A 27,564-nucleotide genomic window follows, 5' to 3' on the forward strand; every position below is an offset into this window, starting at 1 on the left:
TGATTGTATAATATATTCTGTATTGATCCACTTGGCCCGCATAATGAATATAATGCAAGCAATTCAACACGGGGGACTTAAAGTATGTCATTATGAAACCTGGGTCAATTTTACAGTTTATAGTAGTAAGACTGCAACAAATTTCAAAAGACAGAAAATCACTATTTCCATTATGCTGTCATCATGCTAACATCATCGCCAGTGTTTGATTTCAATCACATGCCAATCAGAGTTCCAAGCATTCAAGAAGAGACCTTGGTCAAAAAATTAAATGCATGTATGTATGAGGGGTTGATTTTCAAACTCCCTGTGAAAAATTCATATTCACACATACTCCTTGAGCAAGGGCAACATCTGCACTATGACTGATGAAAAACTTTAAGGTTGAGAAAACTCTGTACTACACTTACATCTGTCAGTCATTACGCAACATTAATTATTGACTGCGTCTCTTTTAAACAAGCTATTTTGTCACCGACTCTCTGGTTGCTACCATGAGATGCAAAATGGCATCTAGAAATGTGTATGGGTGCTGAAGAGCACTTGGCAAACGTTCCCATGGGTGCAGTGCAGGAGAATGACAGAGCTGATGCAAACAGAAAACCTCATAAGAGCTTATATTTAAGGACGACTATAGAGAGGGATATTAAATATATGGCATTAAAGATGGTGGCTGTGTGAAATAATTGGCCGTGTAACATTTCTTTCTAGTTGTAATGATCCAGTAAATTTAATCTTTCATAAGTGGAGTTCTGGCTCTTTGGTCACTGTAACTTGGCACACTAATATGAACAGCATGGATAGATGGATAGACAGGACAGTGAACAGCTATGAAATATAAATAATCAAAATACAATGCATAACATAAAAATAAACAGTGGGAGCAATAACTCACACTGGAGTGGTAATAAAAGCAAAAAATGAATTTCTTCTTCTGCCTGTGATTGAAAAACTAAACTCTTACCTGGTGAATGGGGAGGAGGGGTACACATGAGTACCACACCTTGGCCTTCACGCACAGAAACCCCACCCCGGGCCTTTGTACTGAAAGCACCAAGATCTAGAACAGCATGGAAACGAAAGCTTTCAGTGCAAATAAAAACAAATACAGTAAGATATAATGAATTTATACAGAACCATCATTATTTCTGCTGATAGCCTTTGACTTCATCATTTGATGAGGGAAGTAATTTTGATTTGGTGAGGTAACAATAAAGCTTTTGTTCTCCCCGAGTGATAGTACCTCCACAAAAACATGCTGTACTCAGCGAGAGACAAAGAACAGACAGCTTATGTATTTCTTTTGAAACTACGTACTTTGAACCACTACAGTGGTAAAAAACAACAACAGGAAAATGTTAAAAGCCAGTAAAAACCAGAAAGTTGCATTTTCTTTTCTATTTTACTTTTTTAATAAGTTCTAATTTAAATCACATGGAACTTTACAATTATAGAGTTATGTGTCCAAGTATGTTTTTTTGACCCTGTTGTTACTGTTCATGACTAGAACAATGGATGTTTCATTCCAGAATTGTAGCTTTTTGGAGCATAATGATGGCTGCTAACATTTAGCTGAAGCAATGGCAAAGTGTGGAGATCAAGTGACAGACCTCTAACCTGGGGCAGGTGATTAGGTCTTCATGGCCTTCATTCCATAGTCTTCACAATTATGCCTCAGAGTGACTTGTGAAACCGACTTTGTGGCACATTTAATGAAAATTGTGGTACATGCCCTTTAAATATCATGTTTATATATACACAGCATAGTCAGTGTCTTTAAAAACTGAAATAAAAAAACCCTCACTGGATTACTGAACTTTGTTTTGGTGAAATAACTAAAGGATAGTTCAGGTAGTGACCACACTGAAAGATTAAGAAAAAAAACAAAACAAAAGAAAAAACATTGGGTATACGGCACTTTTTCATTTAAACACCCAATAGAATGACCTGCCACACAACTCGGATTTGCAAGCACTCAGTCCACACCACCAATCAATTTGCTATGCCCACCATTTCCTGTGCCTAGAAAGAGACAGATCCAGCACTAAATGGACAGTTTATCAGCTCCTGACAGTGAGCAATCTTGGAACAACAACACACAAAATTAAAAATCCTGGAATCCCAATGACTGAAGATAGCTTCTTTTAATGTCTAATGTCTTTTACAAACAACTGTGATTGATCTTTTATCTAAAATTGATTCCAGTCACATTTTACATTCAATTCAGTGTTAGATGGGGACAATTGGCTTGTCCACATTTCAATGTTTTTCACTGTTGTTGACTTTAGAGATAGGTATTTCTATGAGTTGTACAGCTAATACTGCCAGTGGGGCAGCATGGTGGCACGGTGGTTAGCACTGTTGCCTCACAGCAAGAAGGTCCTGAGTTCAATTCTACCATCTGGCCGGGGTCTTTCTGTGTGGAGTTTGCATGTTCTCCCCGTGTTTGCGTGGGTTCGCCCCGGGTACTCCGGCTTCCTCCCACCGTCCAAAGACATGCACTTTGTGGGGATAGGTTAATTGAACAATCTAAATTGCCCATAGGTGTGAATGTGAGTGCGAATGGTTGTCTGTCTCTGTGTGTTAGCCCTGCGACAGACTGGCAACCTGTCCAGGGTGTACCCTGCCTCACACCCTATGACAGCTGGGATAGGCTCCAGTGCCCCCCACAACCCTGAAAAGGATAAGCGGAAGCAAATGGATGGAATACTGCTAGTACCTACTTACAATTTGGATGATTTACCAACTGCTTATTGATTCCTGTATTTTTTTTTCTTGGGGTTTTAGAATTTATGCAACTGTTTTATTTTCTCTGCGCCTAAATAAAATTTGCTAAAAGAAGAAAAAGAAATTGTTCTGATGCAGGAAACACATCTAGCTGACAAAGATCATGCAAAACTTAACAAATTAGGTTTCAAACATGTCTTCTATTCCTCCCATAGTTCTGGGAGGCGAAGGGGGGTGGCAGTTTTGATATCCTCAACTTTGAACTATGAACATATTTCGGAATTTAAAGATAAAGAAGGCAGATATATATTGATAATGGGTAAAATTCAGGGTATAATGACTACTCTCTTAAATGTGTATATTCCCCCAGGCAGTGACTGGTCCTTATATGAGCAGATTTTGAATTTGGCAACAACAAGGAGTCAGGGAATTTTCATTTGCGGTGGTGACTTTAACGTCACATTAAATGCCAAGTTAGACTCTTCAAATGGAAAAGGCGATCAGAGGAGTATTGGAAGAAGAATGGTGCATTTTATGGACGATTTTGGACCACTAGATGTGTGGAGAGATTTACACCCAAATGACAGAAAGTATACCCACTTCTCAATTCCACACAATGTATATTCTAGGCTAGATTATATTCTCATGTTTAAGAATGACCTATTTAGAATTAAAAGCTGTGAAATAGGCGCTTGTACCATCTCAGATCATAACCCGGTTAATCTTGAGATCTGCCTGAATAGCAAAAATAGATCAACCTTATGGAGGCTGAATACAAACATTTTAAATTATCCAAATATTAAAGAGAGTTTGAAAGAGGAAATAGAAACTTATTTAGAGTATAATGAAAATGAGGAGGTATCTCCAGGAATATTATGGGATGCATTGAAGGCAGTAATTAGAGGAAAAATAATTAGTATATCCTCTTACCTGAAAAAATCTAGGTGGGAAAACCGTTGTCAATTAGAAGACAAATTGTTAGAGCTACAACATCTACATTCTGTGACGCTGGATGATGATATCAAATCTGACATAATAAAACTTAGGAAAAAAATAGATGATTTAAATATGATAGATATACAAAAGAAAATCGTTTTTATTAAACAACAGCAATGCGAGGTAGGGAGGAAATCACTAAGACTTCTGTCTCTTAAACTTAGGAAGCAACAAGCAGAGAGGACTATACATAGAATAAAGAATCCTCTTAATGGACAAATAGAAACTGAACTGGGGAAAATTTAACTATGCTTCCAGAATTACTACAGAAAACTTTACTCCCAATCTCCTGTAGATAACAACTCTATTGTCAATACTTTCTTTTCAGGTCTAAAGTTGCAAGGTGTGACAGAGGAACAAAATAAAATGCTGTTGTCCACAATAACTAAAGAAGAAATTTACTTGGCAATTAAAAGATTAAAGGGAGGGAAAATGGCGGGGCCAGATGGGTTCGGCCCTGAATGGTATAAAATAATGCAGGATCATTTGATCCCCACCACGATAAAGACATTTAATTGGGTAATGGAAAAGAAAATTATCCCTCCTTCTTGGAGGGAAGCAATAATTTCCATTATACCAAAAGAAGGAAAAGATCAATTAGAATGTAGCAACTATCGCCCAATCAGTGTGTTGAATATTGACTACAAGTTGTTCACATCTATTATCTCTAAGAGATTAGAAATGATATTACCTAGGTTAATACATAATGACCAAACGGGTTTTATTAAACATAGGCAGGCCCAGGACAACATCAGAAAGGTTTTGCATATATTGCGGCAAGTTGACAAACAAAAATTAGAGACCTTAGTGTTAAGCTTAGATGCTGAGAAGGCGTTTGACTCAGTGAGATGGTCCTTTTTATACAAAGTGCTTGAGAAGTTTAATTTTGATAAATCTATAATTGATATTCTCTCAGAGTTATACAACAAACCAACAGCTAAAATCCAAATCAATGGGGACCTCACCGAATCATTTATACTGGAACGAGGGACACGACAGGGTTGCTGCATTTCACCGCTGCTTTTTGCTTTGTTTATAGAACCATTAAGTCAGTGGATTAGGCAGAGTCAGCATATAACATGAGTACGAACGCCAGGAGGGGAACAGAAATTAGCATTATTTGCTGACGACTTACTTTTAACATTAACTTGTCCCTCACAGGCACTCCCCCATCTCATGGAAGCACTATCACAGTATGGTTCCTTATCGGGATATAAGGTCAATATAAATAAAACGCAGGTATTAACTTTAAATTACGAACCACCAGTTGAAATCAAGAATCGTTATAAATGGAAATGGGATGCAGATAGCATTAGGTATTTAGGGGTGGTAATACAGCGTGACTTCACCAAAAAGTTCAATGCCAACTATGCCCCTCTAAATGAACCCATAAAATCAGATATACAAAGATGGAACACTATTCCATTTCTGGACCTACACTCCAGGATTGAATCAATCAGATTAAATATTCTTCCCCGACTGCTGTATTTGTTTCAGTCTCTACCGATTACCATACCACAAAAACAGTTTGCGGTATGGGATAGAACATTGTCAAAATATATCTGGAATGGGAAAAAAGCTAGAGTTAAATATAAAACGCTTCAATTAAAGAAAGAAAAGGGAGGTCGTGGGCTTCCCTGTCTACGAGAATATTATTGTGCAGCTCAGTTAAGACCGCTGATTTGTCTCTGTTGTCCAAACTACACCGCCGGATGGAAAGATGTTGAAGGAACAATAGTAAAAGAAATACCAGTTTCAGCTTTAATATCAGACATAAAATTACAGAATAAAATACATATGGCAGATAAACCTATACTGCAAATAATGATATCAGCTTGGAAAGAAGTAATAAAAATTGGTGGTTTGGAAAATGCCTCTAAGGGTTTAAGATGGTGTGCATATGATTCGGATTTTACTCCAAATCAATATGATAATAGATTCAAAAGCTGGATTTCAAAAGGTATAACCAATTATTATTCATTTGTCCATAAGGGTGCATTTCAAAGCTTTGAATCTTTAAGGAGTAAACATGACTTGGGATCTGATGATTTTTTTTAGATATCTACAGATCAGAAATTATTTTAATCAAAACTTAAAAGTGAACCTAAACGAATTACAATTTGTAGAAACATTCTTATTACTAACCAAATCTGAAGTGCAAAGTAAAATTATTTCTAAATTATATAACAGCATCCGGCGGTGTAAAAACGACATATTAAAGCGAAGTGGGAAAAGGAGGGTAATTTGACAATTACAGAGAAGTGTTGGGCTCACGCATGCAAGATACAGTGGGCTACCACTGGGTCTAATGTTTGGCGTGAATTTTGCTGGAAAAGCATTATGAGATTTTTCATTACCCCTGCTCAACAAAGATATCGAGGAATTGGTGATAAATGTTGGAGATGTGGGGGAGATGGAGCTAACCATTTCCACATCTTTTGGGACTGTAAAGATATTCGCCAGTATTGGTCTCTAATCCATGATCATTTACAAAATGTTTTTTCATTTGTTTTTTCCTTCAACTTTTGAGACCATGTTTTTGTGCAATGCACCAGTGGATAAACTGAATTCCAACGACAGAAGACTCCTGTATATCCTTCTGGCCGCAAGTAAAAAGCCTCTTACGAGAAGATGGCTTAAGCCTGAACCACCAACGATAGAAGACTGGATACATTCTGTACAAGAGATCTATACGATGGAAAAAGTGTCATTTTCTCTTAAACCTCAGAGGGATACCTTCTACGGAATATGGTCTAAATGGACAGACTATGTTAAGCATATGAGGTGTGATTTTGTGTATGATGTTACAACCCTGAGTTCTACGTAAACCTACCTGCCCTGCTGCCTCCTAACCCTAGTTTTTTGTTTGTTTGTTTGTTTGTTGTTGTTTTTTTTTTTTGGGGGGGGGGTGTTTTTGTTTGTTTTTGTTTTTTTCTTCTTTTCTTTTCTCTTCTTTTTCCGTCTTCTTTATTTTTCAATTATAAGTTAAAATGTGACAGCAAAGAAAATGTAAAAAGGCAAACTACTGTTATGTTCAACAGCTGTCCCAATAAAAGAGATAATAATAAAAACAATAAAAGAAGAAAAAGAAAAAAGTTTGCACATTTGCACATGCTTCACAGTTATGACTTTGATGTCACTGTTGTGCAATGTGCTCATGTCAGAAAACATGCCAGCACTGATAAAAGAAAAAAGCAGGAGTAATACAGTTCCGATAGATTGGAACAGGTCTTGAACCGGAACCAATTTCTGATTCCCATCCGTAGCTGTCTTGCCATTTTTTCCTGTTTTAATTGTCTTGGACAGCTATCCTAGAGATACTCTGTCATAACACCTTGGCCCATTTGGAAACAGCATGCCACCAGAGCACGGATGGAAATGATTGTCTCTGCGCTCCCTATTGATTCACCCGCAGCTGTCACCACCCTGTCTTCTATTGTCAGTGTAGCTTTGCTCTACATCTTTTCCCTTTTTTATTCCAACATAACTCATGCATTATCTTTGATCAATATATTTAATTAGTAAGCAGACAATGAGGAAGCTACATTGATTTTTTATCTAATGATAAAATAGGATAGAATATGAAATGACTGAGTGAGTAATTGGTGAGTAAATAACACAGACACGAGTACAGCCACAGTAATTACAGACCTACAACGTGGCTGCGGGAGTTGGCAGCAACCAGATGTGGATATGAGCGTTTCAGTATATTCTCTCCCTTTAATAAATTCTGCCAGGCTACATGTTGTGGAGAGAAGGGTCTTCTTGGGCAGCTTGCCTAAATTTGTCAATAATGAATGATATTCCAGACCTTAGTATATTTACTTTAAGGGCCTACACTTGCTATGATGTGTGTCTGAAACACACGGTAAAGGTAGACAATTCCTGGGAAACAACTCCAGGCACACAGGAAATTCAACATTTTACAGGAAGAAGCAACACAAGGGGGATATCAGGTAAGCACTAAGAAATCTGAAGTACTATTTGATTAACAAGTGCAAAAAGCTATATAGACAGAATGATCATTTAACATACAGGACAAATTAAGACCAAGTGGGTGCTTCAGTCATTAAATATGGTATGAAACCAGAAGAAAATATAACGTCCTTTTACAAGCTAAAGCTATGTACCCGAGTTAATATTATTGACTTTTTCAATAACGTAAAAAAAAACAAAAAACATGGCCATTAAAGCTTCCAGAAAAATTACAAGTCAACATATGTCCATATAAATGTTTAAAATCCAAGTCAGTGATGAAATCTGCAGCAAGCAAAGGAACAGGTGCTTAATGTAAATCCGATATTTCAAGGTCAGTATGAATCAATTCAATCAATGAGCTTTACATCTGATAATGTAGAACATATCAGAGTGGTGTGTGTGGCTCTTCCAGTGCTTGATTTAAAGCATCCTGATAATTTCATTACTACTGTACAGCTTGGAGTGACTTGAGCCTTGGCCAGCCTCACGTCCGCAAAAAGAGAGAGGGGGAGAAGGACTCTTCGGAGAGAAAGATCTGACGCCTCCTTTCTGCCTGCTGCCTTCAAAGTCACGGCTGAAAAGCAGCCCAAGTGTGAGTTCAGTAGCTCAGAATTTCAAAACAAAGAGAAAAAAAGCATCCTACTGAAACATCTTTCGAACAGAGTACACGACCAGTGGATAGAATATATAGAGCCTTGACTCAACCTTTCCCCATGCACTCTGCCTTGTCCACTCTTTACTCTCTCATGACTCAGTGAAGCAGGGCTGTGATCAGTATGGCCGCTATCTATAGCGAGATAAATGAATACAGTGCATTAACATAGAGCCACCACCATAAATGAGGGACACTGACAGCCTACTCAAATTGATTCAGTCCAATAAGTTAAAAAAATGTATTTATTTAAAATAAATTTAAACGAATAATAAGATTAATTATTATTACTATTATTATTATTATTATTACTATTATATAACATAACCAGAGATGCAATAGCTCATCTGACTCACTATCCATTACAATTCACACATTACTGTAATGTGTGAAATAGAGAACAAAAGTTTCCTGAGTCATATAAAGTAGCAAAAACATTTAGGTGAACTGACACACACACAAGGGCTGTGAATGTTTATTATGATGATATTATGATGAGGCTTTCAAGATGTTCTCTGATAGTACTTATTAAGTTTTTGTGCAAAACAATATCAAGCCCATTAACCTTTAGTATTTTAAGTAGGCGTGAATCAAACTCAACCTGCTGCAGGTACTATATAGAAGTTGGAGGCTTCTTTCAGACCAGGTAAAGGACTTTAGTATTTACAGCGCTGTGCTTTAAATTCTACAATCTAACTGGGGTAATCATGTTCCAATCTAAAGTCAAAGTTACAAGAAGCCAGGTTTCTATATGCTGTTTAATATGCGTGTAATGCATTCCACAAGTCACATAGCTTGAACACTGATTTCTAGTTCAATAAAGCATCAATTACTCCATTAAAACGTTCAGTTTACATGGAAAAGAAGTACCCATATGAATCTGAACCAGGTAAAGCAATCAACCACTGTGCTACTGCATAAAAATGTGCAGTGCTAACATGAAAAGGGAAGGAAAAGTTGAGCTTCATGCTGAGTGATAAATACCCACCATTTGATATGCTGAAAGAGCGAAGGAAGGTTCTGCATTTAAATGTGTGCTGCAGGGCACCTTTCTTTGTTTCTGTGGCTAGCCTTTTGAAGGGCTGCACTTTAAAGAAATGTAGCCTACTGCACATTCACGCTGCTGAATATTTGTAGTGCACGAAGCAAAAGAAACAGTCACACAGATGTGTTATTTTACATGGTAGAAAAAACCCTGGAATGAATCTAGTGAAGAGAAGAAATGATTGGACTACTATTTCTGCTCATGGTTTAGCAAAGGCAGCTTCAGTCACACAAATCCCATGTTAAATATCATTATTAAATAAACAGCAAAGCAGCTGTTAAACATAGTACACAATCTTTGAAATTTTTTAGAAAGTTTCTCTTATTAGAGCTTATTTTTTTAATTACATCATAACAAAACATATGAATTTTGTTTTCTGTGCATACATATTTTTTATTGCTCTCAGGTATAACAGTTTAGCATAATGAACTATGTGTAAGGATTGTATCAAACAGCAGTACTTGCAGTGTTTGATACTCATTGAATTTTATATCTATATATATCTATATAGATATATCTATATATCTATATATATATCTATAGTAACAACATGATGACCTGCCTGTTATTGAAACTAGAAAATCCAATTTTGTGGAAAGGTTGTTTGGATGAAGTTGATGTGTGACAGTTGGCCATCATCTCACCTGACACACCTGCCAATCAACACAACATATCCCTAACCTCACTATCTGCTCAAACCACATTTTTTTTCAATATGATTACCAAAGCAAAATGCACACACTTGAAGAACTGCAACAGTAAACAAAGAGTGACCAAAATATGATCCACAACCCCAGTTCCAAAAAAAGTTAGAATGCTGTGTGAATAAAAATTGAATGATTTGCAAATCTCACAAACCCTTATTTGCTTCAAATCAAATCATATGCTCTGGAGGTTGCCCAAAAAATGCATCTTTACTGATTTTAGATCAATAGAAATGAAACTTAAAAAGTATTTACACAAAACTAAAAAAGCTATACATAAAGAGTCCATTGCAAAACAGAAAACTGATTCTTTAAAACACAATGCTGAAAAACAACAAATGTGCCTCTTTAAATATGATGGTTGATATAGAGTCAGGCCAAGACAGTTTAAATTTATCGAAACAATGGTGGACTCTACAGTTTTATTTGGTACTCTACTTAATTTTACTGGGGATTACAGACATTTGCTGTCATTCAGTGCTGTCTGAAGTTGTTGTGTAAGGCCTAAAACTTCAGAAGCACACTACTAACCATCTTCTAAGAAAAAACAAATACCCTAAAAGGGGGAAAAAAACCTAAATGAATTAACAGAGTGTGTTAGTATGGGAAGTATGGTAAATAGTTGAACAAAGTTTCAGTTCCAACTGAAACTTTGTTCAACTTTGTATTAATTTAAAATCATCAGTTCCTCCAAGAGGAACCGAGTGGATCATGAGAACGCCAGCAAAATACCCACAGTAGTATAACATAGCCACTTGATTCCCTGAATATAGAGGATGAAGGTTCATGTTTACCTTTTAAATTTTCACTCACATGTATCTATTCTTATACCCATTGCCTCGGATATGAGAACTACTTTGAGATAGTCAACAGCATTAGCTGTCAGGGTCCTCCACTGTGAAACCTAAGGAAACACCTTCTATACTTTCCCATGTTTGCCATGTTCAACATCTTTATGCTTTGGGCTTAGACTTATAAATACACTAGGTGCTTAAATGGGATAATAAGAGCATAGCAGTAAAATAATGCTAATATTAGGTATAGATAATGCAACCTGATAAATTGGTTGTAGATTAGTTTGTTTTTTTTAGAAGTAAAAAACTCAAGCATAAATTTGTACATGACCCTTAAGTTTAAAAAGGAGGAGAAAAAGATCTGGATATGTTTGAGAACACAGATGAGGGTACATGTTGAAGTACATCTTGCGTTCCACACAAACAGGCACAACTTTTTTGAAGCCTGTGCTTTACCATCTGGGCATTCCAGCCTGCCAAGCAATCTGCCTTACACTTAAATTAGGACTGGTCCTCTTTTGATTTTTATTCACTTGGATCATATTGATATATATGAAACTTTGTGAATGAATGCAACCAAAAGTAAAGAAAGCACTTGGTTCTCTGGGCGTCAAGAAATGCTGTGTTTTTATAGAGAAGTTCATCCATTTTGCCTGCTACACAGCTGCAGGCCAATCTAGTGATGCCTCTTAAGTAATTCTGTAGGAACTCTAAAGCTCCATAACACTGGATGAGACTGTGTACCTTTCTTTCTAGCAACAACTCAGTGACTGGGAAGGGTAAACTACTGGTAAGAGTAGTATGGTCATTGCCCCCTGAGGAAACTGAAGAGCACCCCAACAATGCATTTTGACTAAAGGATAGTGTCCCTGGTGATTCCATGTGTGCCCTCTGATATTTATTATACTGTGGGAAGAAACGTGCAGTTTGGTCTCATTTAACACTTGCACTCGAGTGCATATACCCCTTTAGCAGTATCAGATGGAGCTTGTGGGAACTATATTCAGCAACAAAACAAAACAAAGCATAGTGTTTATTTATCCCTAGAACCAAACAGGGCTATTTTGACTCAGAGAGACAAAAGGGCTTAAAGCTAAGTATTTGCTTCATAGAAGTTCTTAGTCTGACAAAAATGAAATGCACTTTCCATTTGTTTTAATAAATACTGACTTACAGTGCGGTTATCTGAACTTTACTAGGTAGAAAGTTGGTGTAATAAAGCAGAGAAATCATACTCACATGCAAACTGTAATAAAGCATCTCGACTGAGGACAATCCCAATGCTGTTCTCTGCTTTGCACTGGTACTTTCCATAGTCAGTGATCTCACTTGCATTGGAAATAATTAAGTTTCCGTCGATGAATGTGTAGCGGTAATCTGCCTCTGAATCTACCTGCGTCCCATTGATGTACCAACTGAAAAACATAAGAGGAATAAGGTTTTTGTTATATTTGTGATGAATGACCAACTTATTTTCGAGTTAAAGCTGAAATTTCAATTAGCACACAGACAAACGAATGCCACACCTGTATGTGGGTGGTGGATTCCCCCGTGCCTCACAGTGCATCACCACTTTCTTTTCATCAGAATCCAAAGGAAAAATAACATCATCTGGCTCCTGGATAAAAACAGGCCCAAACTCTTCACTTTCTACAACAAAAGAAGAGATGGAGAGAAGATGATTATAATTATCATAACAGAGTGCCAGGGGGCTTTCTATGAACTCTGGAATTTGATTTGTGCATGAAACAGTAGGAAATTTGCAATTTTTCACAACATTAAAACCACCTGCTTAATATTGTGTGTATCACTTTTATTCTGTAAAAGCAGCTCTGACAAGTCAGGGCAAGGACATGACAAGTCTGGGGTGCACTGTGGGATTTGGGGACTTTAGGTTACAAGATGGGGCGCTGTGGACTGGACTTGCTTTGGTGCATTTTTGATGGTCACCAAGATTGGGATCTAGAGAGCTTGGAGGCTAGGTTGATGGACTCCTTGTTGTGATTCTTAAGCCATCAGGTTACATTTTCCTGCTGAGGGAGGTTGCTGCCAGTGGTTAGTCCATGTCAAAGTAACAGTTAGATATATGTGAGGACCTGAGGGAAGATCACTGCACTATGGACAAAATATTCCCTTCACCTGTCTGTTTTTTAATATTGTGGCTAATTAGTGCATTCCAGATTGAGCGATATATTTTATAACTAATCTGTTAGTTCTAACATTACAAAGAACTGAGTAATCCTCAAAATGGCACTCTAAACTGAATTTTGAGCAAGAACACCTGAAAAGCATTGTCCTTCCAAGAGCTATAACAGCTTTTGAAGTTAGAAGTGATCCTTTCCTCAGGGTAATCTTTTAGGTTTCTTATGTTAAAAATGAATGATGATATAAGTTAAACCTTTAAGATTATCCATTAAGCTTTTATCCCATTTCTTTTAGACGTTTTTGGACACACTGCTGTTTGACTAAATGGGCGAGTGATTAACGAAAGACAAGTGATGGTCCTGACTTTGCTATTTACTAAAGTATTTTTGTTGCCCTGGCTTGGGAGTGCAAAGCAGGGAGTGTACATCTTCTATCTCTTTGGGCTTTGCACTTGATATCCAAGCACATACAGTTTGCTAAACAAAGGTATCAAATGGTAAACAACCATGTTAGGGGACTGATAACATTAGTACGATATTGTTATCCATCTTCTCTTCTTACAGATTTGTTTCTGTCCTTTTACAGAATAATTTAAAGATGCTGCCACTGAGCAGAAAACAGGCATTTCTTTTATTTGTTGGAGGGAATATTATAACACAAGCATTATTTTTTCTGTCAATCTTTCTGCAATGTTCACCTTCTTTGCTATGGTGGATACCAGGCCTCTATTTCTTTCTTTCTTTTTTAAAATAACACTCTTGGCAAGCAGAAGAATACATTAAAAAAAAAAAAAAAAACAACACACACACACACACACACACACACACACACACACACACACACACACACACACACACTAAAAGGACCTTATCTGATATTCAGCAAAATTATTTACTGTATGTAACTCTAATATAAGTGCTTTAATATGGTATTAATCAATTGCTATATACAAACAAATGTAATAAGACAGACCATTGCGTTTAAATGGGAACACAAGCTCATTTCAAATACGCTGTATTGAAAATAGTATTTGCTTGTCTGCCTTAATATGCATATGAACTTGAGTGACATCCCGTTATTAATCCATAGGGTTTAATATCAGCCCGCCCTTTGCAGCTATACAAGCTTCAAGTCTTCCAGGAAGAAGACTTGAAGCTGGAACAATGGGAATTCTGACCATTGTTCCACAGTTCATTTTATATTCTGTTTATTTTTTATTGACATCAGTTATCTTGTATCTTTATTTCTTACACCAAATTAATAACTGCACATTGTTTAGAGGCATTTACTACTCTGTTACTTTTGTGACCTCAAGTTAAAAATCTATCTTAGATCATTATTTTAGCCTCTGTTATTAGTAAGCAGTAGGTAAATGAACTATTAAACTTATAAATGCATAATGCGCACTAGAAAATTACCAGCCATGCGTTACCACATCACTGACTTCCTAACTCATAGGATATCCCAAAAGCAAAGAAATATGACATTTTGAACACTTTTGATCTTTCATTTTAAGGCACAGAGCACAACTGTCATCAAATGCATGTGCGCGGTTCAAAGGGAAAACTGTCATACTTTTGTTCTTTTAGTTGAAAGCGTGCAGCATACATGGGGGACACATGGGTTGTTAGGAGTCCAGAGGTACCTACAGTGTGACCTCATTAAATAGATTTTAATGAAAGAGCTAAGATGAAACTGTCAACCAATTTGCTATACCAATATATACAAGACACGATTGTTTTACAACAGTACAGAGAAAACTTTAGTTGTAAACGCCACTGAACTACAGGTTACAAAAAACTTACCCAGACATCAATGTTTTTTGGAGGTATAATGTTTTCAATGTCCTTCTAGCTCTGACACAGTAATGTGTCAATAATCACATCAGAGGATATGTGTCAGACAAGGAAAACTAAATTGTTATGACACATATAAGTTGATTTACTTCAACTGAAGGGTTCTTTGGTGCATAGATTTTAAAATCCATTTACAAAACACCCAGTTTGTTACCTATTGAGCGGCAGACTGCAAAATGAGCATCTAACAAAAAGGCAACATTTGAGTTTGGGGTGCAGGCCAACAAAACTGTGCAGGCGTCCTTGCAGCCTTCTTGCCAGCAAGCAGGACAGGGCACATGGGTACATCCTCTCTCAATGTGCCAGTCTTCTGCTTTTCTCTGAACAGATTGCAACTCCTCCCTCCCACAAAATGGGACCTGTTAAGGAGGGGTTACACATTCTGCCATGAGCATCCACCTTTCGGCGACAAGCATGGTGCTGGAGAAAATAGTCTCACTCCTGAGGAAGGGAGCAATAATGATGGGCCTTCAGAGGGGCGTCTCCTCTAGTGTTCGGTGTATTGTAGCGGTAAGTAAGTAAGTAAGTATACGAATTGATCATTTTTACGCCCAAAAAATATTTTTCAGTTTTTCTATACTGGTGCACATTCCTAAAAAAAATCATCCCAAAGATTGTAGAATAATTAATTATTATCAAACAGAGCTTCTCAAGTCAGCCGGGGAAAAAGCCTGCCTTTTTAAAAAAAAGAAATATATAATAGACAGAAGCGAAATGTCAGTAATTTTTTTATTTATTTCAGTATCATTCAGCCCTGGAGTTTTCTGCTTGACAGTCCCTGTTGCAGTTGTGTTGTTTCTTCCGAGTGCTCTTTGTTTCATTCGGCTGGTAACAGAAAAGTGATGCACCTTGTACGGCAGGCTTCCTAGTTGCATTACACATCAGATTTACAGACATTGCAAAAGACAGCTGAATCTTGTGTTCTTCAAAAGAATTGCACATTTAGGGATATTCTAAGCTCTGTAAACAGAGCTTCTTTGAAGTTTGCATGTGACACAGGAGAATATAGTAGCTGAATATATATATATATATATATATATATATATATATATATATATATATATATATATATATATATATATATATATATATATATATGCAAGTCATGCATGCTGCTGTTTAAATCAGTAGTTTAAGCAGCAGCATGCCCTCGTCAGAGACTAACACGTATCCTACCTTTCATTGACATTAAAAAACTCAAAGCTAAGCATGATAATATCAGCTATTTTTGTTAACTTCATAATCATTGAACTTCCAACCTGCAGTGGCTCCATGCAATGCCAATGGGACAGCCAGCTTAACAACCAACTGGTTAACAGACATAATTACACTGAGCATTTTGCTTTAGTTGGCCTTAGGGAAGGTTTTTATCCTATATTTTGCAATACTGTTTATTTATGTGATACTTTTGAATTGGTTTAGGAGAGAAAAGAGAAACAAATAACAGAAGTAACTCTGCTTTATTTTGTCACAAAAAATGATTTTTTTCCCCCTGATAACACTAACAGTTTCAGAATCTATCAGTACATTCAGTCAATGGCAACTTTGCTAGTGTAAAATGTAATTTTTATAATTTAGTTAACTTACATAACAATCCTCAATTGAATTCTCTACTACTGAACTGAAATTCTTGCAGCACCCAGTTTGGATGTGAGCCACTTTCTCAAGATTGTTTTTTACAGTCTCCATGTTTTGGCTCTGACATCCAAAATATTTGTCACATTTGTGGCCACAACTGTAACCATAGATTTAGTTCAGTTAACCGTTGTCATTAAGAGCAGAGCATCATCGTGTGTGAGAGTTGGAGAGATAACATTTGGAAGATAAACATGGCAATAACAATCAGAGAATTATCCCCAGAACCCATTTTAATACACTTAGGGCATTCATCACTAGCTGACACTGCATTTGATCTGGTACATAATGTCAGCAATGCAACAATACGAGTGACTCAACCTTGAGTATTTGCCGCTATTTAGAAATAATCCAATGACAAAATGGGAATCATGTTGTTTTTTCTTCCCGTGCTGTATATAATCTCTTTCATACTGTCAGCAATTCATTGTTCTACAGGGAAATAAATAGCTTTTGAAGTAATATCCTCATCACTGGAGGAAAATGAATCAATATTAAGTTGCAAACCTTACAGTGCATATAAAGCAACTGATGTCAGTCCTTGCAGTGTTACTAGTTCTAAAAATAAAAGAAGCCCATCAGGTCTTTACATTTTCTGCATCTTATTTACACGGCTCTCTGTCTGCACATTCAGACATAAACTCAGCAATATCAGTGTGCTGCACCTGTCCTGCTTAGTTTAGCGAATGGGCCACTGAAAATTATTAAAATATTTGTATTTCAAACACAATCAAGTTTCAGGTGAGTCCATGTCATAACATATAATATATGTTGCTAAAAGGTGCAGGAAATGCCAGAATTGACTTATCATAATATACATTCACATGGAATTTATATGATATTTATATTTATATTTATATATTGCAGGAACAGAAAAACATAGGGACAGACAACCTAAAAAACGTAATTAAACTCAGGAAGTGATATTAGATAATATCGAGCTGAGCAGCACCCATTTTTATTGTGATGTCAATCAGCATACAAATATGTGGACCTAATTCATCAGTCTAAATCATATTATTATAAGAATGATATATTATTACATCTGATAATAATATATAATATATAATAACATCCAGCAGTATTGAATATTTAAATTAAGTTTCATCCCCTTAAGTGAGGGAAATATGTTTAACAAGGAAGAGAATTCCTACAGTGTTCAATCAGTGAGGATGTAAACACCTTCAGATTAAAGCAGAAAATTAACACTTAAGCTTCACACTTAGTGTTTAATTTTAAATCCAGTATGCTGGAGCCTAAACAATAAATGACTATCACTGTCTTTCTTGGCAACACTGTAATTCTGGTACACAGTATATTATTTACAATGCATTATTGTGCAGACAGCCACAGGAAAAATTCATATGCATTCTGTTAGCGCTCAAAGGCAAACATAATATGGATTTAACTGACTTTACTATGGGTACGGTGGGGCAGTGCTATATACAGTCGCCTCAGGGTTTGAACCACTGAATGACTGGCACTTTTCTATATGGTGTTTGAATGTTCTTTTGGTGATTGTTTGGGTTTTTTCCAAGCGTTCCAGTTTCCTCCCACAGTCTAAGGCATGACTGTTAACAGTCTGAGACTGAACTCTATCCTCCTACAGCATTCTAAATTGGTTTTAGGTCTACATGTGAGCGTCAGTGGCTGTCTGTCTCTTGGCTATCTCTTTGTTAACCCTGTGATGCACTAGCAACTTATCTCAAGAGTTTGTCTTTGGAGTGTGACAAGAAGCCAGAGTACTCTGATGGAGTACACACGCACATGGAGAACATCCACACAGAAATCCACCAGGACACATTGCAAAAAGAATGATTGAATTATTGATTGATAGACTGATAGAAAGAGCTAGAGTGGTCAGTTGGTGTCTGCTCCAAAGATCTGGACAGGGCAACTTCAAGCTAATGTTCTGCAAAACCCAGGTTGCAGCATTATTTTAGTGTGTCCTAGTACTCTCTCCAATTTGAAGGCCAAGTTCCATATAATATGGGATGTCAAAGACAGGGTACACTGGCAGCTGGTGGATTTTGGTGGATGCAGTGTGATGGTGTTGGGCAGCATATCCCTCACTGGCAACGTTTGTCATCACTGGAGCCAATCCCGACACTGAGAGATCAACTTGAGAATCTGCAACAAGTGGCAATCCCATATCTCCACAGTCTGAGACTGAACTCTATCCTCCAACATGACAACACTCGTCCTCACAGAGCAGGGTTTATCAGGGACTCCCTCCAGACTCCCTTGTGAGTGTAGAGGTTGGAATGGCCTGCCTACAGTGCTGATCTTAACCCTACTGAACACTTGTGGGATCAGCTTTCGCATGCTGTTTATGTCAGAAACACACAATCACACTGGCTGACTTGCTGCAAATGCTGGATGAAGAATGAGATGCCATCCCACGGCAGTGTGGTACTATGCTGGTCACTAGCATGAGGATGAAAGGCCAGGCTTTTGCAGCTGTGCATGGTTGTTCCAGATGCTACCAAGGTACCTGCTTGTTAAATTAATACATTTGTTGAATGTCAATTTGTCTAAAGTTTTTCATGGGTGCAACCCACATACTCAATTAAGGAGAAATAAACAGGCTCCAGACTTCCCTCAATTTTCAAGGCTTCTGGGAAAGAATCTGCGCTTCAAGGACAATTTTTTCCTCAATTATTTGACACAATTTAATGACATTTATATGAAAAGAAACCTGACAACCTGAGTAAATACAAAATTCTGTTCTGACAACATTGTATTTTATTCTATTGTATATAGTATCTTATTCTATTGTGTACAGTATCTTATTCTTATTCTCTTATCTTATTCAAACGTTTTTGCTACTGTAACTTTGTACTCTCCACTTTCTGCTGTAAGATAACAAATTTTCCACATGTGGGACTAATAAAAGTTATCTTATCTTTTAATTGCTGATTTAACTTACTAAGGGAAAAAGTAACTACCCTGCTTGTTAAATAATTAATTAACTGTGATTAAACACTTTTTAAATGCATTTATTTTTATTTAGGGGCAGCATGGTGATGCTGTAGCTAACACTGTTGTCTCACAGGAAGAATGTCCTGTGTTCGAATCCACCATCTGGCTGGAGCCTTTCAGTGTGTTTGTATGTTCTCCCTGTGTCTGTGTGGGTTCCCTCTGAGGCTTCTAGTCACACTCCAAAGACAGCCTCCTGGATAGGTTGCTAGTGCATCACAGGTTTAACAAAGAAACAGACATGAGACAGATGGCTACTCGTGCTCATATTTACACCTACAGCCAATCTAGGAATCCCAATTAACTTAACAGCCAAATGCTTGATTGCAGGTTTGCTGCCAATGGTGGCACAACCAGTTATTAGGTTTAGGGGGCATTGACTTTTGCCAGGTAGATTTGGATAGCTTTTTTCTATTTTCAATTAAAATCTATATATATTTTTTTACACTCGGTATCTTAGTCTAATAGGAGAATCTGTTTGATGTGTCTAAAACATTTAAGTATGACAAATATGCAAACAAATTACTAATCAGGAATGGGACAATTACTTCTTCACAGCAATACTGAAGAGCTGTTCAACCAACATGTTTGTGATAATTTGAAAACACTTGAGAGTTGGATAAAAAAAAAACCCCATATCATTCTTTAAGTGCATTTGTATTTGTTTATGTGTTTGTCTGTAGAAAATACAAACACATACACAAGCATATGTGTCATTCAACTTCGAGTGTCATGGCCATCTGTCAGTCATAGAGTCAAAAAACGCAATACCCCCTTCAATCCACCAACGGTACATTACTTGTTGGCATCCATTTCATCCACTGAACATCAATCCGGTGCAATGGTATAATGGTCCTGTCAACACTGACAGTGGAGAGGCATTACCTTCACCTTGGTTATATAGATGTAAGTCATTTTATGGCTACCTAGTGATAATGCTGTCAGAAAGTAAAAAAGGCAGAAAGATAGGCAGAAAGGAATAGACAAGCGCCTGGAACAGAAAAGAAGGTAACAAAGGAAACAAAAAATGAAAAAAAAAGGATAGATATTATAATTTTATGCCTGCTTCTAATATGACTCACTTTATTAGGAACTACTGATCCGGTTTGACAATAGAGAAACTGCTTCAGATTTCCATTAATGAGCCTTCCAGATGCAATAAGCATGATGTAATTAATCACATCAAAGCATCAATGTGTCATTAGATCCTCAAGACTTATTAATTCTTGAAATCAGGACACTAAGTGACCCATGTAAATTTATGATGTTGTGTTTCCATTGTGCATTTTGGGTATTACATCTTGTCTTTGACATAGCTATCCATTATTTCTTTCTATGCTGGCAGAAGCACAGTGAGCACAATATTGCAATGATCCCACTTCAATTTTACAAAGGGCATGACCCTGGTCTCCCCGGAGAATGCGGTGATAACGGATAGGTACAATTCATTTCCAGACCAAACCTAAACAGAGAGAAACATATAAAGTCTAACCTAATATGGCAAACTCTTGCCAGAGTGCAGACATAGCAGAGTGCATTCACACCAATTACTTTTGGAGGAGCTCAGTCAAACTCTGGAGTGCCTTCCCTTTTGGTTAGGCTCATTTTGGCGGGTGAGAACACTGTCATCTGAACTTCACAATTCAGGTCTCACTCCTGTATAGGGTGACTTGAAAGTAGTTGACCCCGACTGAGAATGTAATCCAGAACTAACAACAGAAAATAGCGTGAAAAAGTGGTGCTCTCTACTTATAAGGAGTTAGAAGCTGACATTGATAGCTAGTAAGACATACTATGCCATAAAAGAAAAAACATACTCAGCTTTCTCTTCCTACTTTGCTAAACAATGTATACTATAAAGTGTAAATTAAGTCAAAAGGGATCCAAATATTAAGTATCCATGGATAAAATGGGAGATGACTTCTATGCAGCAAAACAATTGTCCAAATTCTCCCATTAATAAGCTTTTGTGTTTATATATATGTATCCCTGTTGAAACATTTGCTTGTATATATGCAAGTATGAACGCAAACTCTAACAAATCAAAAACTTTTGAGAGAAAACAAACTGAGATTTTGACTGCTCCATTAGTTTTACCTTCGCTTCTATAGTCCTCCTGAGAGCTATGCAGACTCAGGGCTGACAGGGGGTGACTGGAGGAAGCAGGCCAGTCAGGAGTCACCAGCCCACTGCTGTAGTGTTGAGGTCTGCCGCGTGAGTTGACCACTGAAGAAGAGCTGTCTGGCTTCATTCGTAATACTGCTGCATATGATATAGGCCGTGCTGCAACAGCTCTTGCAAAATCTGGGGGGGAAAAAATGTGGAACACAGTTTAAGGATAAATCATTTATGTTCAGGATGTTAACTGAAACTGAAGTTAAATTTGTCAACAATAACAACAAATTCAGTTTTAGTGGATATTTGTTGCAGCAAGTCGATGTCCAAATTGAAAGAACAAATTATGAAAGCACTAACCTTTTTAATAAATAACAAAGAGAAAAGTACTCCAGTGTAGTGTATAGTATAAAACTCAGCAGCAAAACAACTCTAGTCAGTTTTCATTCTGCAAGGAATAGAATAATTTGGAGCAAACTAGTGCTTACAAACGAGGCATAGCACACAGGCAAAAATAAAGGAGAAAGCAGGTGTGTCGTAAAACTCAGAGTGAAATAAACAGAAAAAAACACCTTACAATGTCTAAAAAATGCATAGAAATGATATAGTTGATCTAATTTCTGAGTAAAATTGTAACCACAAGGTCTAAGAGATTTGTGTAAGATTAAATATCTGTCTGTTAAAGTCCCAATATCCACCTAATATAAAAGTCATTTTCAAAATCACTACCACAGCACCTGTTAAAAAGGTGTGAAATTACCCATAAAGATTCTAATTTCTTTTTTAAACATTTTTTTTATTCTACAATTTAAATCTAGGAGTCTGTTTTCCCATTTGCCTCTCATACAGTCTGTTTTTTGTTTTTTTTTGGAGCATCTGCTGCGTAGCACCATTTGATGTACTGACTAAAAAGGCACTTATGATGCCTTAGGTGAAAACATGCAGTTCTTAAAAGGAACCACAGACACACTGCATATTCTGGAGATTACTGTCATCAAAGTCTCAAATTGAATAAAATGGTAAGTGTAACAGAACAGGAGAGAAACAGATTCCTTTAAAGTCAAAGAGACCGTGGAGGTTCAGAATAATATCCTCTCTGAAAAAAGATGTCGAGGCTGTCACTAGTCATCGCTGTCACCATAAATGTCTGCAGCATATTTCTGAAGAATTCAGTCCACTTTTTTAATGGTATTGTTCCAATTCGTTTTACTTTTGTGATACTATTAATATAACTCAAGAAAACATAAACAATTAGTGTATTTTTCTGCTTGAAATTTAATCCTCGTTTCACACGTTTCAAAGCAACTGCACGATACAGCTAAGGAATAGCTAAAATTACTGGTACTATGGAACCAATCCTGTGCAAATATATGGCTCAAACTAAAATGCATAAGACTATAATCTTAAAGCTCAAGAAGAACTTAATCAAATATCTGCAAAGAAGGGTGGGAGTTTCTTACCCTACATGATAAAGTGCTGTGAAAGAACTGAACAAAACTGAGAAATAATTATGTGTCCTTGGGGACTTGTCAGCTGCAAAAAAAGAAAAAGAAAAAAAAAAGCAATCTACAAATGGAGAGCAGGCAATTACAGTATTACATATTCTGCTGAGAAACAGGATATGGAACTCCATTTGAAATTAAAGATACTGTGAGTTTGAACATTGAAAAGCAAAGCAATTAGTAGATGGTTGGTAGTCAGTTAAACCATTTATCCTGCCAAAAATCAGCTTAGTTTGTGGTATAAATCATATTCTCACTGCTGATGCCTGCAACAGTACCTTTCAGTACTTCATTAAATGTGCCTTTAACACCTGGAAAGGTACAAATCGTATTAACTTGAGAGAGAATTCCAAAATAAAATTTTAGCTACTTTTTAGAGCCTCAGTAATACGGCTTAATGGCATTGTAATAATGCAATGCATTTATATTAGCACTGTTTGTAATGTTCAACATAAATATTTTAAATGCAGTATTTGTTAAAAAGCGCTCCTGTTATGACGTTATTTTTGTGCTGCTATTCTGAGTGCACATAAAAAGACTTTGCAAATGCAAGTGTTGCATTTTGAGGAGAAAATTATTTTGAGCGAAGAAAAGTTTAATTTGAGCGAACAAAATTCTGCTGCGTACAAGAAATGTATTAGTATAGCTAAACCTATTTTTGGTTAGTATGTTATTTGTTTTAAAAATTGATAATTTTTAAGCCCATTGTTGGTTTTAATCTAGCTTAAAGCAAACCACTCCACTGGATTTGGCTACATTTTGGACAGTGCTTCCGGAATAGAGTAGCTAGTGAGCTGATTGGAGAACAAAACAGCTAATCACAATCTTCGCATCCAAGTCTGTGAATGGTTGGTTTTGTGGAAGATTTATAATGTGTACAGAAAGAGTTGAGCGTGTAGGGTGCAGAGATGTTGAGCAACACACTGAGAGCAGGTCCGCAGATATCTGTCAGCACACAGAGCAGAAATCTGAGCAAGAGCAAATGCAACAACTGAGCGAGAGGGGCTGTTATTGTGTGTGTATATGGATAATAGCAAACACTGAAATACATTTCTTGCACGCAGCAATGAATTTTGTTTGCTCAAATTAAGCTTTTCTTTGCTCAAAATAATTTTCTCCTCAAAATGCAACATTTGCACTTGCAATTTTTTTTAAATGTGCGCCCAGAATAGAGGCACAAAAATAATGCCATATCCTGTCATCCCATGCATTACCTGCATGGGAGGAGCATGGTCCCCCATCAGAGTCCAGTGGGGGTCAGGAGCGCTACTACAGGGTCCCATACCTACCATCCTAGATTTTGTATACCCAAATCCAGTGGAATTTGCATGGTTGAGGATGGCCCAGGAAAATATTCTCCCAGCAGATGCAACAAAACGCTTCAGTTTCCAGATATTATTGGATCACCTTAAGCTGCTTATTGCCGACTCCTGTAGCAACTTTAGGTTCCCTTATACCAACACAATGGATGCCCTCAACCAGCAGTATGGATAGCTGACCCGTCAGCGTATTGCAGAGTTAATGGACAGGCAACTTCTCATATCAGGAGATACCAAGACCTTCAGGATATTTGGTCTAAAGGTACGATTACTGGTCAGCATGCTTTCACAGTTACGGAGGGAAGGAATTGTAGAGATGGAATGTGGGTCTCATGTGTCAAGGCTGCTTGAGAAACTGACCCATGGTATTAGGTGTAGTTTCCAGCAGTGACACATTCACCCTCAGAAAAATGAGCTTTGAAAACCCAGTTGTTACCACACAGACGAGGGCCCTCAGTCACGAGAGATGCTCTCTTTGTGACAGGCTACTAGTAACAAAGTGCCTAAAGATATGATTTAAATTTCATTTTTTGCTAAGTTATCTATAATGTGTAGACACAAAAGTGTCTCATCCTTAGAGTTAGGGGCCTTCAAGGATTCACAGGTCAGTGCCAATAAATCTATGAAAATGGTCAGGTCAGTGTATTTTAAATCCAATCATTGGAAACGGGTGAAAAACTTTGAAAGCGCTTGAAGACAATTGCTCGAGACCACTTTAAAAATATAGCAAAGAAGTTTGACTCTTTAGTAGACAAAATATATAGACATGAGGTGTACTTTTGCACAGTATTGTAGTTACTTATGTATGAGATGATGGGTATGCAGCCTGGCAACATGACCCTGTAGGCCTGGTGTAGGGTAAAGAAACCCTGGAGAAAAACTAGAAAGATCTGTCATGCCCTGCAATGAACATTTAGAGTCACACAGAAATACAGAGTGAGTCACACAAAGTTCTGCTTATGATCGTGTTTGTCACACTGATTTTTTTTTTGCAATTCAAGCAGAGCTCAGAACATAATATATAACTGAATTTTTTATAACTGAGCTGAGGCCAAGCTATCAGAAGCAGACTGGTGTTAAGCATATTTGATGCAAAAATGTATAAAGCAACTTAGTATCTTTGACTGACAGCTAAGATGTAATGGTTGAAAGAAGCTGAATGATTACAAGGAAACAGCTTGTAATAAAACAGGTTGATCTGTTAAAAGATGACAGCTGCAATGACTTCATTTAGTCAAGATTTAAAATACTGTCAGGACATACAGCTAATTTCTCTCGCTAAACAGGACATCTCCACGTAAACATGCCGTATCTCATCAATGCCATTTGGCATACTTCCTGCAGTGGAAATAAATAATAATGTTACTAGATTCATCAGACTTTAACGGTGATAAATAATAATGACTACAACACTATGAATGTGCATATATAGAAACGGATGTATCATTTTGTAACCAAACCACAGCACCTAAAATCAGAATCAAATCATTAGGATACCTGAGAGAGTACAAAACTATGAGGGGTAATTTTTACCAAAGGACTAGTGAATCAAATAAAAGCTTACCCCAAGAGTATTAACACAAGCCTTTGATGCAAATTCAGACTGGGCCGGAACCATAAAAAATAGCCCAGAAGTGTTTTTCACAGTACAAAATGAGTCATACTTATTGGGAGCATGGGATTTTAAAATACTCATGAGCTTGAGCAACATTATGGTTTCATTTAATATATAACATACTGCAGCTATTGTAGGACTATCACAATTCTGACACACTCAGATATGATAATCTAGTGTTTTTTAAATATTAAGGTCTAAGTAGCTTTCATTTTTTTGACATTGTATTATACTTGATGTACCTAAGTGTCCCTAAAGTAATAAACCAGTAAGACAGTCATAACTCCTGACAGTCAGGTTGATACAAGCTAAAGAAACTGGTTACTAGGTATTTTTTGAAGGATTTTCTGAAAAACTTTTGGATTGGTGGCTTTGTGAATTTGTGCTATCCCGTGTGCGACTTTTGTTAAATCAACGGCATAAGCTACTGTGTAGCTAAATAACTGTAACACAGTAATTTCCTAACCGTTGGAATAAATAAAGCATTTTTTATATCCTATCTTGTCTTGCCCTTTGTGAAACAATATAATACTTGTCATTGCTTTTATAGGTCTAATTGTATTATTAATTGTTTTAATAGCTTTTACAATACATATATAGACTTAGCACGTGAATTATACTTCTGCGTCAGATCTACATCGTAACTTTCGCCATAACGGGAACCCCATTTTAACCCAATGCCACAACCTTCTGTGTAACTTGGAGTGCATCTCCCGAGAAATGTCTGTATGTACTACTAGTTTGGCTGAGGCATACCACAATGACTTTGAATGTCATGGAAGGTTGCAGTGTAGGGATAAAAGGAGTTTCTGGTTACATGATTTAGGTAACCTGAGTTGGGATGTACATATTTCCTGCAGAAGACTAAATCAAGCATTAGACTGTTACACACTGAATGCACTGTGAAAAAAAAACCAAACGAATTTCCAAATCGAAAGTTGCCGTGTAACGTATGTAGACACTGAACGTGTTGCATTTTTGTGATGAATTAGTCATCAAAAAAATGCATTATGAAAAAAATTACGTCAACATAGAGGCATGATGAGCTGGTTCTGATTTCTCTTAACAATAAAACTAAGAAACTGAGATTCTGGTTCATCCAATTCTCACGAGAAGGCAGCAGTAGGGAGAATTTCGTAGTTTGATCCAGGAGTTGAAACTGTATCATGCTTTTGTACATACTGCAGGATGTAAGTAGGGCAGTTTGAGGTCTTGTTGGCAGGGCTGAGATCACATCTGAAAAGGCAGAGAAATCATTTCAGAGAGCCGATTGACCCGGATCAGCATCTCGCTGTGTCTGACGTGAAAGACTAATATTTTACTATTTCCACCTCATTGTGTGTTCACTGCACATCTACAGAAATTCAGTGATCTGATTTGTCCGATCTGTTTAGTCAGATCCCCCCAAAAATCTAAAAAAAATCAGAAAAATTGAGCTTGATTTAAAAAAAAAATGTTGCAAATTTGTCCAGTTAAATTACATGGTTGGTGTGAATGGTTGC

The 27,564-nt window shown here is 37.0% G+C and overlaps 1 protein-coding gene across 3 annotated transcripts in view; it reads right to left on the bottom strand.

Moving 5' to 3' along the window:
• The window catches only part of cntn5 (contactin 5), a 111,762-nt gene that overhangs the window by 41,932 nt on the left and 42,266 nt on the right, over positions 1-27,564 (bottom strand). For all 3 annotated transcript variants that reach the window (XM_086262181.1, XM_086262180.1, XM_086262179.1), the window contains exons 3-6: positions 21,609-21,815; positions 12,423-12,546; positions 12,136-12,311; positions 965-1,060 (exon numbers count right to left, since the gene is read on the bottom strand). In XM_086262181.1, the coding sequence (XP_086118307.1) occupies positions 965-1,060; positions 12,136-12,311; positions 12,423-12,546; positions 21,609-21,815 (603 nt within the window). The remainder of the gene's footprint in view (positions 1-964; positions 1,061-12,135; positions 12,312-12,422; positions 12,547-21,608; positions 21,816-27,564) is intronic.

This window comes from Aulonocara sp. 'chitande type north' Nkhata Bay, linkage group LG14, assembly GCF_057382095.1.
Source record: "Aulonocara sp. 'chitande type north' Nkhata Bay isolate Kocher_YH1m ecotype deep benthic linkage group LG14, A_spYH_male_GT1.1, whole genome shotgun sequence".
NCBI classification, from domain to species: domain Eukaryota; kingdom Metazoa; phylum Chordata; class Actinopteri; order Cichliformes; family Cichlidae; genus Aulonocara; species Aulonocara sp. 'chitande type north' Nkhata Bay.